Source organism: Colletotrichum gloeosporioides (assembly GCF_011800055.1).
Source record: "Colletotrichum gloeosporioides strain Lc1 chromosome Unknown consensus_13, whole genome shotgun sequence".
Lineage (NCBI taxonomy): Eukaryota > Fungi > Ascomycota > Sordariomycetes > Glomerellales > Glomerellaceae > Colletotrichum > Colletotrichum gloeosporioides.
In genome coordinates, this window is record NW_025544658.1 from 536,123 (window position 1) to 551,839 (window position 15,717).

Consider the following 15,717-nt stretch of genomic DNA (forward strand, 5'->3'; position numbering starts at 1 on the left):
ACAGCACAGCACCCAGCAGCCAGACGAGAATGAGAAGCCTGCCAAGCCACTCTTTCGTACGAAGGCAACTCCTCCACCGTCAACACTCGATACTCGACATCGCAGAATGGTCCTAAAAGGGCCAGTGGCTGTCCGCTGCGGCGCGCCGCTTGCCGGGTCGTGGCGTCGACCGGCTGCCTCCGTTTCTTTGATGTCTCGGGCGCCGGCGTGGGATGCGGATAAACTTCGTTTGCTCGTCATGCAGCAGCGGGCACGCAAAAGGCCATTTTGATTCCAGCAAGGCATCTTCCGTCGGCACGTCGCCGAGACGCTCTTCCTCTCTTGGAAGGTGAATCAAGCTCAACGCCGCCTCTCCCAAGGAACGCCGCAGAGACAAACAAAAAAGCATATACCCAATCTCGAGGACTGAGACCTGCCTTACCCTTTCACGCCTCTTCCATCGATCTTCAGGGCACTTTCGCCAGCTCCCTTCCACCAACCGCGCTACACAGACACCCTTTTCCCCTCGCTCTGTCTGTCCCTCTTCCCCCGCCCGGTGGGAGAGGCCAAGCAGGCTCCCGCGTACCCGGCCCTGAAAGGAGCGAACCTGAGGAACATCGACGTCAAGTAAGCTAGGATTGGGAAGCCCAGCGCCAGCATCAGCAACCCGCAGGCAGCTCATTCCTCTCCTTGCCTAGCTCAAATCCTTATTTCTCAAACGCCTGCAAAAGGACCGGGAAGGCTGAATGAGGTCTACACCCTGCCGCCCCGACACCAGACGAACATCATTCGTCTTGACGAAGCAGACAAGCGACGAACCATCCCGCATCTGCGTCCCGCTCAATGGGGCCCCCAACCGCTGCGTTTCAGGAAGCGCGTCCTCTCGTCTAAGCCTCAGAGCTGTTCGTCCTCTGCAGGGCCTGTCCGACCAGGGCAGCATGCCATGAACCTTGTGCAGCTATCGTCCGAACAGGCCTTTCGTCCAATGTCATCGGGAGCCCGGCGATTCCCCCACAAGCGCCCGGCCTGCGAAGGCTGTTGGTCCCGTTGCCTCCAAAATAAACGCCGCACGGGCTTGCGCCGATGGAAATAGCCACGGCAATCTGCGCAACCGCCGCAGCTAGCTATGCATAATGCAGTTCTCACGGGATGCTATTGGCCCCGCAGCCGCAGTCACCCAAACCAACCCCAGACACGTCCTGCGTGATGAGCGCGCTAGCAAACATGCTCAATCTTTTGGGACGACTGTTCGAACGAAAACAGCTCCTGACAACACACCTTAATTTCGACCCAATCTGCAGTCGTACGCTTTGGGGATCAAGTTTGCCATCTTCTCCCCGCGCACCTCGCACATTTCGCACTTCTCGCTTTGCTACTCACTACCTCCTCGTCATCAATGTACGGTCCCGACAGTCTGGATAATGGCGTTCAGAGTCAACCAGCTAGGAGCGAGACATTTTGCCATCGCCTTCCGTTAAAGATTGAAGCCTTCACCAAACGCATCACACTCGGGCTCCACTGCCCTGTGCCTCTCCGCAGCCAGGACAAAAGAACCCTTCCTCCAATCCCTCCATCACACGCATCCACGACCGATTTCCCATCCGCATCCGGCGAGACATCTTCCGCCAGCGCACATGGCAGCCTCCTGCCTCCTGCCTCACCAACACCCAAGACATCCCAACGGGCACAGCCTCCACAAGATCCCACGATCCTCCCCGTCTGCGGGCTGCCAACGCGAGCGCGATGTCTGCTTTCTGGCTGGCTTTTTCATGGCGCACACCTCCAGCTCAACCTGCTTTCTCGCAAGCTCCAGGTCCCCGAGACGGCCCCTAGCCAGTCCAGGGCCTTGTTTTTTACACAATCGTATTCGCTTTCTCATCGCCCTCTCGCAGTTACACACCCTCCATGTGGAAAATCCGGATAGCCCCAAGCCAACTCACGCCTCGACCCAGCTTGCGCTCATGTTCCTAGGTCCCCAGCCATCAGCCTCCCGTTTGCGGCCTCGCCGGTGACGTCCAGAAACCTTCTTCGTCGCCTTCTAGCGCGTTCTGCCGCCCACACTAGCACGCCCGCCCAGCCCATCGGCCCTCCTCCGTCGTGCCTTCCCGCTGAGGAGTGATTTCAGGGCACAACTTGCTGCCCCAAAACGGCCCATGCCGCGCCCGCGGAGATGTTCACGCTCAAACTCTGTCAAAACGATCTGCAGCAACACCCCGAGAGTCCGTAGCGTACTACCTACCTACGCCTTGGGTTATGTTACTTCCTTTGGATGGATTTTCTCCCCCTAGAAGCCCTCGTGCATTCTACGCCTCTACGCACTTCTTTTTCCCTTCTCACGTCTAGTTTTGTCTGCCCGGGCATCCAGGGCGCAGGGCAGAACGCCCGCAGTTCTTGCTCGCTGTAAGTTTCAGGAAAGAAGGATTCCCATGAAGGTGGCAAGAGTTACTGTCTCCAATGTCTCTCATCTTATCCTCGAACGGCATAGCATCCACCCCCGTGGCCTTGCGAAGTCCTGGAAGCCCTCTCGGGGGTGTAGGGGAGCACACAGCTGAACAGTGATGCTGCTGAACAGATCCGGTTTTCTGGGATGTGCCTCCAATGTCTCTCCCCGTTTGAACCCAACTCTCGGAATCGTACGTTTGCGAACTCGTTGGAGGCATGTCTTACCATTCTTACGTGCGATTCCGTTCCCTTGGGATTCTGGGGTTAACACAGTTGGCAGTTGAAGCCTCGCGAAAAAAAAGCCTGCTTGTGATAATCTGGGCTTGGGGGATTGTCAAGGCTCGTGAAACTCTAGATCGTGACGAAGACGACGCGCCCGTCCGAAAAGTCCAACCAGAGAGCCGTGACGAAAGTCTGACGAGAGGCTTCCTGATCCTAGCTTCGACATCACAAGCCTGGGACAGGACAGGCCCCGTCGATTTTCGGAAGCTGCCTTGATGCCCGCTATTACGTGACGCTTCGCACGCCCATCAAAGACGACACTGACGACTGCTTGCTGGACCCCCCTTCCTCTCTGGGCACTAGGCAGTTTGTCCAGAGGTTGTTGGCTCCCACGGTTCTCTCCACGCGCCTCGCCGCACGTTATTCGTCCTCCTTCCACGTAAGTGAGGGTTGGTGCAAAAGTTCCTCCTCCCTGGCCTATTCCGATGTTGGTGCCTTGCCCCCTGTTGGAGTATGTACGTGTGTATGTGGTTTGTTTGCTTACCTACTCCAACCAACCAACCGCTCTGAATGCACAACATTCCTCCAACAAGTCCGTCCGCAAACAGCCCTACCGTGGCAACTAATGCAACCCAGCGGATGTCAATTTTGGTTCCCGTGATTGTGCTTTTTGTGTGCCAGTGCCGGGCCAAGTAACGCAAAAACACATGCGGCGGCGGCCCGAGAGGTAACTACAATCATCTCCGTTTAAGGGAAAGAAGAACAAACGCCCTCATTTACATGCCGGGGGGGCGGCCTTTACTGTCTGGTGGCCCCATTGGGCCGGACCATCCCCCGACACGGAGTGTGTCCACCTTCTTTCCTACGGGATGCCGTTCATCCCGTCGATCCTAACCCTCCCACGAGGCCGAATCGCCCGAACTGGCCGGTCCTTCTTCTCCTCGACCGGGGTTAGGACATAACCACACACAAACTGTAGACCAGTCGACTGCCGAGTGAGAGACAGAGCATAGGCTTAATGCCAAGAATAGCAACGCAGCCTGGCCGACCTACTTACACCGCACCAACGCAGGAACAACAATGAGGCAGACAAAAAGGTGACATACTGGCCCCACGCAAACCTCAAAGAATCGCAAAGGACCCCATGTTTCGGTTTATTTGGAAAACACAACGAACAACCCACACACACACACACACACACACACACACATACACACAGGTACCATCTCTCTTCTTCTTTTTTCCTCTGGACGTTCCGTCTAACCGGTGGGATGGGGACCTTTTTGAAATTCTGACGGCGATGTGGGGGAGAGACCTTTGTGTGCGAGTGAGTAGATGACGATTGAACTAAACCGTTTCATGGGCGTTCTCGCGGATGCGATCTCATCCGTCGCTGGGCCCCCGTCTATCCCCCTTCGCACCTTTGACGGTATGGACGTCGGAAAGCCGAAGCTGCCGTCAGCTTTGGGGGTTTGGGGGCGGTATGAGACCCAATTTGAGATTTCACGTGAGGGTATCCGTATGCAGTCGCCATTCTCCGAGTCACACCCTCCCTCCATTCCAAAGGCCGCCCCCAACCCAATCTACAAACATGACAAAAAAAAGTTCCCTGAAAAAAAAAAAAAGACGAAGCATGCAGCATGGAAAGCCGTTTGGGCAGTGCTAACCAACGGGGCATCACGGCTCCGGGGGACGGGCGACTCGCCATCTGCGCCAGTGCCGTGAACAGGGCGCGCGTCAGGCCACATGAGCAAGCGACGATGAGGCCATGAGCCGATCAGACAAGCCTTCTTCTCAACCGTTCCAGGCATACATACAAATTTTCCCACACGTAGCGAGCCCTGGATGACATTGCTCTGTCTGCTGACAATTCAAGCCGCGCACTCCAAAAGAAGAGAGTCATGTAAATCAAATCCGATGCTCGGTACCTGGCCTGATTCCCCCGGAAATGGAAACCGTTTCGCCGGACCGGGCACGGCAGTTGCTCCAGCCGAGCCCCCATCCTCCTCCACCTTCTCACTCATGCTCATGCTCCTGATCTTCATCCTCCACATGTCGGGGAAGCTAGCACCTGATAGATCTTCATCGCCGAAGAGTGGTGTGATTCCCTTGGCCCTTGGGCTGCAACGAACCCTCTTCTCCCACGTTGTCCAACGCGTAACAAGGTCGGCCCTCTTCGGCAAAAATCAAACTCAAAAAGACGTTCCTTCGACCGGACTAGGTGGCGTTGCAGATGAATCGGCAAAACGGCTGCAGGGCGACGTAAGGTTGAGCCCAGAAGCCTCATGTTGCGCATCTTGTGGACGGGGCGCAGGGCCTGGAAGCATCTGGTGTCATGAAGCATCCCCAGTGCTGGAGACGATCTTCGCCTTGTGATATGGATGGGTTGTACTGATACAGTCAATCATTTCATCCTCTTCACACAACACACAAAAGTGAGAATAAGATATTAGACAAGGACGCCTTCAATGCGGAAAAACGGCAGAATGCCAAACGTGTCTTTTTTGTCCCATTAACCTGTCCTACCGAAACCGACCGTATGCATCATCTTTACTCCGTACATTAAGATTTACGACAAAAGAAATTAGAGTGAGAAAGAAAGTGGGTGAATCTCTTTTTCGCGTGGAACGGGGGACATGACTTGGGTGAGGAGGTATCAGGCTGCCTCGCTGTTAGGCGGGATGGCTGGGGAGGACATGAGTGACGCTCGTGCTACAAATGTGCTGGAGTGACGAGGTTACTCATCCATCTTTCATGACACGGTACGAAAGAGCCTTGTGAGTGAACTGTTCTGTGTTCTAATGCAACGAGGCATCAGCCAATCTCGGTAGGGGGTGTGCGCGTTAGTATTGTCGTTGTTGCTCGTTGCAGCCACTGCCACAAACGCTTCCCGTCGCGCTCTCACCAGCATGGTCGAAACGAACGGTTGCCCCAGCCTCCCTTCCTCGACAACTGATGATAGGCCTGTTTTGCTGGTGCTGGTGACCGCCCGAGTGACCCAAAAACAAAACATCCCCCAACTCTCAAGTATCCAGGAAAGCAAGTATGGTACTTTTTGTTTGGATAAGAGTCTGCTGTGCTTATGTGTGTCTCCCAGGCCGGCCCCCACAGAAGGTTGAGAGGGGCAACACATGAATAAACAATGTATGCAGAGAGCCGTGGACAGTCCCATCAGAAGAAGGCCATGTGCCGATCCTGAATGGGGGCCCGGCGCTGCTGCTGGATAATGGGGTACTCCTAGTGACCATAGTATCCGTTCGTGCGGCCGGTCCGCGAGTGCTGCTCGGGGTAGGTCTCGAAGTACGGGTGGTTGCATGCGGCCTTTGCCGAGATGCGGCTGGCCGGGTCGTACACCAGCATCATCTCGAGGAGCTCGAGACCCTCGGCGTCGAGGTTCGAGCACAGAGGCTGGGACTCATCTCGGATCCACTTGGGGAAGGAGCTCTTGAAGTCGGGGTACGACGTGACACCGGGCCAGACATCCTCGGTAGGGGTTCCGAGGGTGCTGCGACAAGGAAGACACGTTAGCGAGTGTACGAGACAAGAATTCGAGGCTTCTTCTTTCAAAGAGGATAAAACTTACCGGAAGATCTTGAAGATCTCGTCAATCTCAGAGTCACCGGGGAAGAGAGGCTTGCGAGTGCACATCTCGGCAAAGATGCAGCCGACGGACCACATGTCGACGCCCGTCGAGTACTGGCGACCGCCGAGCAAGATCTCCGGGGCGCGGTACCACAGCGTGACAACCTCGTGGGTGTAGGTGCGCAGGGGGACACCGAAGGCGCGCGCGAGACCGAAATCCGCCAGCTTCAGGTCGCCGTCTTTACTGATCAACAGGTTCTGGGGCTTGAGGTCGCGGTGGAGGATGCGTCGAGAGTGGCAGTAGCGGACGCCGTCGCAGAGCTGCCACATGAACTTCTGAATGACGTTCTGGTTGAGACCCAGACGGGCAAGGGACTCGGAGCTGCCCTCCGGAAGGGCCTTGCCGCGACCACCATCGCTGACGGGCAGGGACTCCATGTACTTCTTCAGGTCGAGGTCGAGGAACTCGAAGACGAGGTAGAGCTTGTGGCCGTCGGCGTGGACGATGTTGAAGAGCTGGACGATGTTGGGGTCGCGCATCTCCTTGAGGAGGGAGATCTCGCGGATGGCGGTGGAAGGGACACCCTCGTCCTCGGCTTCCAGGCGAATCTTCTTCAGGGCCACAATGCGCCCGCCATTGAGCAGGTCTCGGGCCTTGTAGACGACACCGTAGGTGCCTGAGGAGAAAGAGGAGAGTCAGCTTGGGGCTGCGGGATGCAATGGACGATGCTTGCGTCATTGTGCGCAGGAGCAGCGGTCCCAGGGCGAGGGTTGGATTTGCAGCCTACCTTCACCGATCTTCTCGAGCTTCTGGTAGTTCTCCATGGTGGCGGTGCAGCGGGTATATCGAAGCAGTGGTCAAAGAGATTTGAGAAAGAATGAAAGAACAATTCTTGACGCAATTCGTATTCACCGCTCGAGGAAGCGTCGGAGGCAGTTGTCAGAGTCGGGGGGCGATGTTTTGTGGCGGGGGGTTTTGGTCGTGGAGATCCGCAAGTCACCTCAGGGTCTGGGCCGAACGAGGGGCAGAGCTGTGTGAGAGAGGATCCGTTTTGGGACGACGGGGGGCAACGCAAAGGGAACAGAAAAAAAAAAGACACACAGGCCGGAAGTCGAGATACGGGAAGCCGCTACGAGAGAAAAATCTCCATGGGAATCGGTCGGTCGACGAGAGGTATTTGTCGGTGACGAGGTTCGCAGGGCCGGGCGGGAAGGGCGTCGTCGGGGGCGGATTGGTCGATGTTTTGTGGTGCTAAAATTGCACTTCGTTGTCGTTGTTTACTAGCAATGAAGAAAAACAAGGCGCGATCTGATCTCACCCAACCAAGGCCTCTGACAGCAGGGTCGCGTTCACCCGTGGCGTGGGTGCCCCGGTCGCCTGCCCCCGCTATTCTTATCGATAGCAGCCTTATCGCACGGGTGTGCGTTATCGATAAGATCGCTGCCGCGATGGTTGGTGGGGTCCGACGACTCACTCGACCGAGTTTGTCCCGCAGTTTCAGTGAGGCAACGTACGATGCGACGGCCGGGGAGAGCAGCAAAACAAACATACAGAATTATTTCCTGATGGAGATGCTGACTCAATAACACGACACTCCATACTGGCAACTTTTGTATCAATTATCCACCCCCGGACACATTGAATCACCGACCCACCATGACAGCCGAAATCGTTGAGCTCGACGCTCATGAGCAGCCTTCCGAGGCGATGCGGGCAAAGTGGAAGGGATACTCGAGGGCAGACCAGAAGGATCTCATCAACGGAGATGCTCTTGATGATCCGAGATCACCAGAGCAAGCTGAGAAATTCTGCGTCGCCGGAAAGATTTCAGTCGATCAACTCAAGGCCGCCTTTTCTCACATAAGTCCGAACGCAGTCGACGCATCAATGCTTCAAGAAGTTCCCCTACTCTACCACCCACTTCTACCAGGTATGTATAGTTGCTTACAATATTCTTCTTGGCTGATTAGTTTAGGTCTTATTGTCGTTCCGAATCTCGTCCCTCCCGAAATTCAAAAGACTCTCCTTTCTCTCATGATCAACCGTGATCTCAGTGTCCCAACACATCAGACCAACCTTCACCTCCACTACGACATGCCTTATCCCAAGGCATCTGATGGGTCTCCAGAATCTTTCTTCTCATATCCGCCAGATCAGACACCACTGTTTACCCCCAAAGACGCCTCGGTCCACAAATCCCTATCCATCAAGCAGGTAATGGAGCGTCGCCTGCACTGGGTCACTCTCGGCGGACAGTACGACTGGACGAACCGCATATACCCAGAAGACCTCCCACCTCAGTTCCCGTCCGACATTGCTCAGTTCCTCGAAGCCCTATTTCCCGAAACGCTGGCACAAGCCGCCATCGTCAACTTCTACACCCCAGGGGACACTATGATGATGCACCGCGACGTCAGCGAAGAGGTCGACAAGGGTCTGGTAAGCCTCAGCTTTGGCTGCGACGGGCTCTTCATGATTGCACCAAACGATCCAGACAATATCTCGGAAGAAGCCAAGGCTACTGGCAAGGAGTACTTGCTCCTGCGGTTACGCTCTGGCGACGCGATTTACATGACCAAGGACTCGCGCTTCGCATGGCATGGTGTACCCAAGGTGCTCAAGGGGACGTGTCCGGACTACCTCGCCGACTGGCCCTCAGAGGATGGCAAGTATGAAGGCTGGAAGGGTTGGATGCAGAACAAGAGGATAAACTTGAACGTGAGGCAAATGAGGGACTGATAGGTGGCATAGACGATGAATTTACGAGCGTTGGATTTCTCGTCCCTGTAAGATACCATATAGACATTGCCACGAATCTGGGCATAGAAACTGCATCTCATCATGTTCTGTGTACTTTGTGTGCTTCATGCGACAATGTTTCCATGATATTGTTGTCGGTGTTATGCCTCCATGGGCTTCCTGTCAGGGCGATCAAGCGAAAGATATCAGTTCCGGCAGGAATCGTCGCGCCATATGTCTGCGATGGGCAAACGACGATATCTAATGTGAGACGAGATTTGTCTAAGAGTGTGGCTTCTGCATCGTGAGACGCTCAGTCAGTTGACATCGCTACACGCCGGGCAAGGGCAAGCAATATAGATAATCGTTCAACACTCAGTCAGTCGGGCGGAAGGAAGGAAGGACCTTTCACACTAACTGGATTACAGGATGTCTCAGAACAGAAATATATAGACAGTACACAAGTCAGACAGCAAGACGTAATAGTAACAACTGAATAGAGAACAAAAAATAGAAGCTAAGGGTCAAAAGAGTTCACCCACCGGTGTGGGCTAATCTCTGGTGCACATGCTGGGAATTTTCTCGCTCGGTATCGGTCGGTCGATCGGTAATTTTTGCCTGTCGTCGAGTAGGCTCGAACCCTTATCCTTCACACCACCCTCCTTGATCCTAGACCTCATACCATTCCGCCACCGGGCAAGGCGTCCCTTGCCCGGTGACGAAAGACTTGGTTCTGGACCTCTTGATACAGGCCGTGTGTGTGTTTGCTGCTGTAAGGTGAGTATGCCGCGTTCTTCTCGACGCGGTGGTGCTGTTGCCTGAGGTGACCGACAAAGGTGAAGCGACTCGACCTTGCCTCGTGATGCCTCGCCCCTTGGGCCCCACACCCCAACCTCGGGTGAAGCCACGAAAGGGCAAAGGAGATGAGGCAATTCATCGTGAGTGTAGATGTCCTGTTCTTGAAGTGCCTATGGGTGAATAAAACTTTTGTGGTTTCTTCGTGAGATATGTGTTGATTTATACTGACGCCCAGCAACCCAGCGTGCCTTCCTCTCGACGCCTCACGCCCACACCACGACCAATTCCGACACCTACTTTGTAAATAAAGTAAGCTCGTCGCTTCTCAGTGTTCTATGAAGCAGATAGCACTGCACTTACGATAATCGTGTGAATATTCTAGGCGTAACCGGCAGGTAGCTACACACGTGCCTCAATGATGCTCAACGCCTATATCCCGTAAACCGCGAACTTCTGATCAACAACCTCACCAGGTTCTCTTGGCATCATCGATGTTTCCCCCCATATTATAAAATACAATTAGGTTGTTCACGAGAAATCAATCTTGCGCGCGTAGATGAATTCATTTGGACGTCGACCTCGGCGGGGAGGCTTGTGGCATTCGACAAGGCGTTTGACGACTTGGGAAAGGGGCCTGAGCTTGCCGATTCGCCTCTACCTGATTTACGGTATACATGAGATTCCAGATAAATTCGTCAAAATGTACAGTTTCTTTCAATTTGAAAGGTATTTGCTATCCAGGCGAACGCTTCTTACTCAATGGGCAGGTATATCAATTCTCCCTTATATGGACACCATCAGTATTGCTTTGGGCATCCACCTTGCCGTCCTTCTCAAGGGATATCGAGAACTCCCCGGAAATCTTTTCGCCTCACGTTCAGAGGCTCGTGGTTCGAAGACACAAGACTTGCGCTGCAAACAACCAGTATTCGACGGCTCAGTATGCCAAAAGTTTCCCCAGCGCTCAACTGCATTTGCTTCAAGTATTGTCCAAATTCGACAACCAGCAGTAGAGAGATAGAGTGGCTAATCAATAGCTATTGCTTGTCATATTATCACATGAGAATTGTACTCTCCAGCGCCGTGCCGCCTTAGTGCTCCATACGTCTCAGAATTTTACTCTCGTGTTTACAGAGAAATCACACACGTTATTACAGAGACATCAGGTTGATAACCCACAGACTGCCTATAACCGCGCCGCAGTACCAATATGGATGATTTCAGCTTGAATTTAGCTGTGTTATCTGAGTACCATGTGCCATTTGTAAATGAACGGTTTGGCTTTGCCTATGACTGGCGCAAATGGACCATGGACGGCTGAGAATGCTAGCCTGCATATCGGGCTTGAATGTACGGCTGCGCCGCTGGCATGCATGTTGTGCTAAGCCATGTGCTTGTAGAGAAGCAGGAAAACCTCGCAATAAATCTGTAGTCCTCCCTTCGATGTTGGGCTGTTCGCTGGGTGAGACTGAGACGGGCACGAGGTCATTCCCAGCTATCTCATGTATCGCACATGTAGCTGGCCATACGCTTTCACCCAATTTACACTTGAGTTTGGTCTCGTGGCCGTCGACGTCTTCGTTTTCTGGGATGGCTACATCGCCCCTCCATAATCCATGATTGCTCGCACATGAACCCTAGCCTCTACACTAAAGCCCGGAAGAAATATATCGAAGTCGAAAGTCTCCGATCGCCCGGCTCGAACAACTCAAATGAAATGTAACTATTCCGGTCGACTGGAGAGAACACGCGGGGGGTGGTTCGATGCAAATCCCATGGCTCACTTGTGGTAAGATGATCAGGTCTCAACACCACCACAAACCAAAACCATCCGTGGCGATGTCAATCAACAGTGTCGCTTGCATAATGAAATTCCATGTCAGGGCCGTTTTCTCAATCTTGTTTGCCGGTGAAAGAGCTTCTGCCTGGGTCTAGTCGCACTGAGTATAGTTGAGTTGATGAGTAGGGCCTTTTGGTTCGTACTGCGCCTCACCCAAGCCCCTTTTCTGGCCCCGTTGCGGGGAGGGCAACCAGCACATGGAAAGATCGATCTGTTCCACTCAGAAATTATCAGATGGATATTTCGTATCCATGACATGCCCGTGTCGGATGGTTTGAAACTGGAAGCCAGGGGAAACCTCGTTTCGTGATAATGGATTCGTGCAGTCGATCTGCCTTGCTTGAAGCCCCGAAGCCCGACCAAGTTCAATTTCATGGAAATCCGATTAAGCTCCAAAAGAAAATTCAAGGATCACTGGGTTTTAAACGGATCAAGGCATACCGATAATCCTAAAGTTGAGAAATCAGCCTTGGTTTTCGATGGGTCAACCAGGAGCCCAACACGCCCCCGCGTTGGTCGTGATGCTCATCAATGGCACCTTAGCTTCTCCACCATCATAGAAATCCTAGCTGAACACGAATCGGGCGTCAACGACGGTACCTTGGAAGACACCCGTCGCCCAAAACACCACAGAACAAACATCACGAGTCTACAAGGGGGCGGTGTCACTAGCTTCTGAACGGAACAGGGATCATCGTGTACATACGGTACCGCCACGAAAACGGCCTCATGTGGATTGAATCTAGAATATGCATACGGTACCCTTGCACCAAGCCAAGGGCCTCATGCGGCTTGTCGGGTGCTCATCCCGAGGGTATCAACAATAGATGAACTTTGTACATGAAAGTAGAAAAAACACATCTCGGGAAGGATCACGGCCTGCCTCCTCACCGACCATCTACTGGACAGTCAGACCGGCGTAGATGGGGTAGGTGGCGTACTCCCAGGGGATGGCGTTCTGGAGAAGCTCGTAGTCGAAGCCGTCACCGCCACCGCTGACGTAGAGGAACTTGGTGAAGGCAGCCGAGGCGTAGTAGGTGAAGGGCGTGCTGGCGGGGACGAAGACGACGTCGCCCTGGATCAGGGTGACGGGGTCGTAGCCCTCGACGCCGACGACCAGGGCACCCTCCTCGAGCTGAAAGGCGACGGGCTGCTTCAGGTTCGCCTCGGTGGCGGTCTGGTTCGAGAGCCGGGGGCTGATGGTTGCGGTGCCCATGGTGAAGTTGCCGGCGGTCTGGTTGCCGGTAGCGAAGGGGGCGATGAGGTGGTAGATGCCGCCGTCGGCGTTAAGGTACTTGGGCCCACGGTTCTTGGCGATGAAGTTGGGCGTGACGGCGTCGGCAGCCAGCTCGTTGGCAGCGGTGTGCCAGGTCGACGCCCCGCCGGCGGTGCCGTTCACCAGGTCTCGACGGGGGCTGTAGTCCAGCTGCGCGTAGACGTCAAAGGCCTCGAGGGCGGAGATGAGGTCGGGGTTGGAGCCGGCAGAGCTGTTGGAGGTGGCGGGGACGAACTCGGAGCCGGTGGAGGAGTTGAACTCGGAGTTGGCGATGGCGACGAAGAGCTCCTCGAAGCCGCCGGGCTGGATGACGCCCGTGAGCTGGGTGTCCGGGTCGGTGATCTGGAACGTGTGGATGGTGTTGTGGGGCACCGCGCCGTAGTCGCCCGGGGTCAGGAGGCGGGCCTGCTCTCCGGACGAGTTGGTCTTGGCCCAGAGCTGGAATTGGCCCTTGGAACAGTAGAAGTTCTCGTAGTGCGCCTTGTGGATGTGAGGAAGAACGCCCAGCTCGGTCGAGCCAGGGGCGTTGGTCTGCATCAGAGTGAAGGCGCCCGCGGAGGCATTGCCGGTGACGGAGAAGCGGTAGACCTGGTCGCCAACCGAGACGGCGCGGCCAGCACCCTTGCGGAGGACGTAGGGCTGAGAAGTGTTGGGGGCTTGGTCGAGCACGAGGTCCTTGGACGTGCTGTTGGCCTTGGCAAAGGGGCCCTGGGGAGCTGCCGCCACAAGGGGGAGGCCAGCGGCGAGGGTCGCGATGAACTTCATGTTGGCGTTTTGGACTCAGACTCGGGTGGGTTCGAACGGTTAGCGAGAGACTTTGAGCGAGAGAATGGATCGACGACGACTGAGGTTGAGGATCTCACAAGCACCCGAATCGCGGACGAGAGGGCTTATAAAGGGGAAAACGAACTGCCACGGGATGTGGCCGGACAATACACAATTCGCTCGGAGTCCGAGCCGTTTCTTCCCAGCTCCATAACGAAAGGAGGCGCCCGTCGAGTGCAACCCTGGCAGCAGATATTGCTTGTTTCCACGCTCAAGGCCGTCGCGGACGTCGAGACCGCGTCTGTTCCCTTCCAAGGCCCCGCTGACTAACATGTTTCTTGATGCAAAGCCTTCCCTTGCCCACCAAAACGGTCCCGTTTCGTAGCCATCGGCCCGCTGTTCGTCCCATTCTGAAGATAGAGATCACAGGGGTGACGGGAATCTAGCATGACGTGAACCAGGGCATAGATGAGCTGAAGATCGCCGCGGCGAATAAGGGCCGAAGTTCAGACCGAATGGAACCCCATTCTGGAAGGGATGTTGTCTGTAGGACGGCACATCATGGTGATGAGAAGGAGTTGGTTTCCACTCGGTTGACGTACGCTGCGGCGGAAATCCCGGACTTCCCAGTCATTCGTGTTATTGATGCCCTCCTTTGCTGGATCCACACCGGAAATTCCGGGTCTGCTGCCACAGCGATGAATCGTCCATGAATTGAATGGTTGGATTTTCGCCTCGTCCTATCGGCGGTCGCAAGCGCCGAGCGCGGAATCGGCTGTTGATGTTCGATATAAGGAAGGTCGTGGTGACCCCTGCGTCACACTTCCACCCGATGCATCTCTCAGCATCAGCAACTGCAATCACATAGAATGACCTTCTCAATCGGTACAACATCCGTTGATGATTACAGACACCATCATACCATCGAGGAAGGCAAAGTAGAAACCCCTTATGGACTGAGGCTTTGGTGTAGCTGCATCTCTGCGGCGCAAAGTAGACAACTCTGGTCAGCAGGCAGGACTGATGGAAACCTCACAAAAGCTCCCTCTTAGCTCGTGGCTCATCACTAGACGATGGATCGTCATGCCCTACCGGTGGCTTCTCGAGATATCTCAAGTGCGAAAAGGCGAACCTTGATGGGAATTGTGATTCTCACCTCCACTTCAACGGCCGTTTATGGTGATCATGGCGATGAATGCGCCCATGATCAACCGCGTGGAAAGTCGATGCTAGACGCTGCTCTGCGCCCTGTTGAAGGATTCGGTATGACTGGTTCTCACTTCCTTCACTTCTTCCTCAGAAAGCGACCACGCGACGCAAAACACCTCTCGGACCTCATGAACTAGGCTGGCTAGCGGAATCCATCATGAGCCTGGTTTTGTGGCTGCGCATACAAGTGGTGTTTTCTCACTCCAGTCACGTAGCAAGAAGTCGTGGGGCCGCCTGTGTCAAATACGATGCGGCCTCTCTGATAGATGCGTTTGATGAAGTCGAGACCGTCCGGTGGCTGTGGCCGTACCGAGATGGACCTACCCAATAGCCATGCTTCTAGCGCGGCCATGAGCCTTGCTGCCTGGTAGTGTATTCGATGAGGCCGCTTGAAACCCGATTGACCGGTCGAGACGGCCTAGCAGGGGTGCGTTGAAGACTTTCCAGTTTCCTGGGAACGATCTGTACCCCGGGTATCTGTACAGAGCCTCATTGTGGCTGCCATGTGGAAAGCCCCTGGCAGATGGCTTGGTCTCCGGACTGGGCCCTGCGAGTTGTGGTCATGGCATGGCGGCGATGAAGCGAGTGAGTGTGGCCGTGGATGACACGAGACCTTTGAGGACTCATGCGGCAGGGAGAGAGCTGGCAAAACGGCGACGCCGGTTTGGGCTTTGCGGTTTGTTGTTTGCTGATATACGAAACAAAAAGCCTATTGCATATCCAAACGGGCTCAAAATAGCTGTCAGATGAAGCCGCAAACGTCAAGTCGTAGAAGCGTTTGCCGGGGAAGGTGAGATAAGATAGTCACGTGTCGCTTTGGCGATGCAACGAAATGCCAAGAAAAGTGATGACTGGCATTGGCCA

The 15,717-nt window shown here is 54.7% G+C and overlaps 3 protein-coding genes across 3 annotated transcripts; 1 reads left to right on the top strand and 2 right to left on the bottom strand.

The window, feature by feature from the left end:
- Positions 1-5,880: 5,880 nt before the first annotated feature.
- GCG54_00002570 (Cyclin-dependent kinase 1) lies at positions 5,881-7,050 on the bottom strand (the record flags this gene model as incomplete). Its single annotated transcript, XM_045402659.1, has 3 exons — positions 5,881-6,148; positions 6,227-6,902; positions 7,014-7,050. The coding sequence occupies 3 exons, from the start codon at positions 7,048-7,050 to the stop codon at positions 5,881-5,883; spliced, it is 981 nt and encodes a 326-aa protein (XP_045269277.1).
- Positions 7,051-7,882: 832 nt separating this feature from the next.
- On the top strand, positions 7,883-8,965 carry GCG54_00002571 (Alpha-ketoglutarate-dependent dioxygenase abh1; the record flags this gene model as incomplete). The annotated part of the gene is made up of 2 exons (XM_045402660.1): positions 7,883-8,156; positions 8,202-8,965. The coding sequence occupies 2 exons, from the start codon at positions 7,883-7,885 to the stop codon at positions 8,963-8,965; spliced, it is 1,038 nt and encodes a 345-aa protein (XP_045269278.1).
- A 3,536-nt stretch (positions 8,966-12,501) lies between these two features.
- GCG54_00002572 (Quercetin 2 3-dioxygenase) lies at positions 12,502-13,644 on the bottom strand (the record flags this gene model as incomplete). The annotated part of the gene is made up of 1 exon (XM_045402661.1): positions 12,502-13,644. One exon carries the CDS (start codon positions 13,642-13,644, stop codon positions 12,502-12,504), a length of 1,143 nt encoding a protein of 380 aa, XP_045269279.1.
- Positions 13,645-15,717: the final 2,073 nt, after the last annotated feature.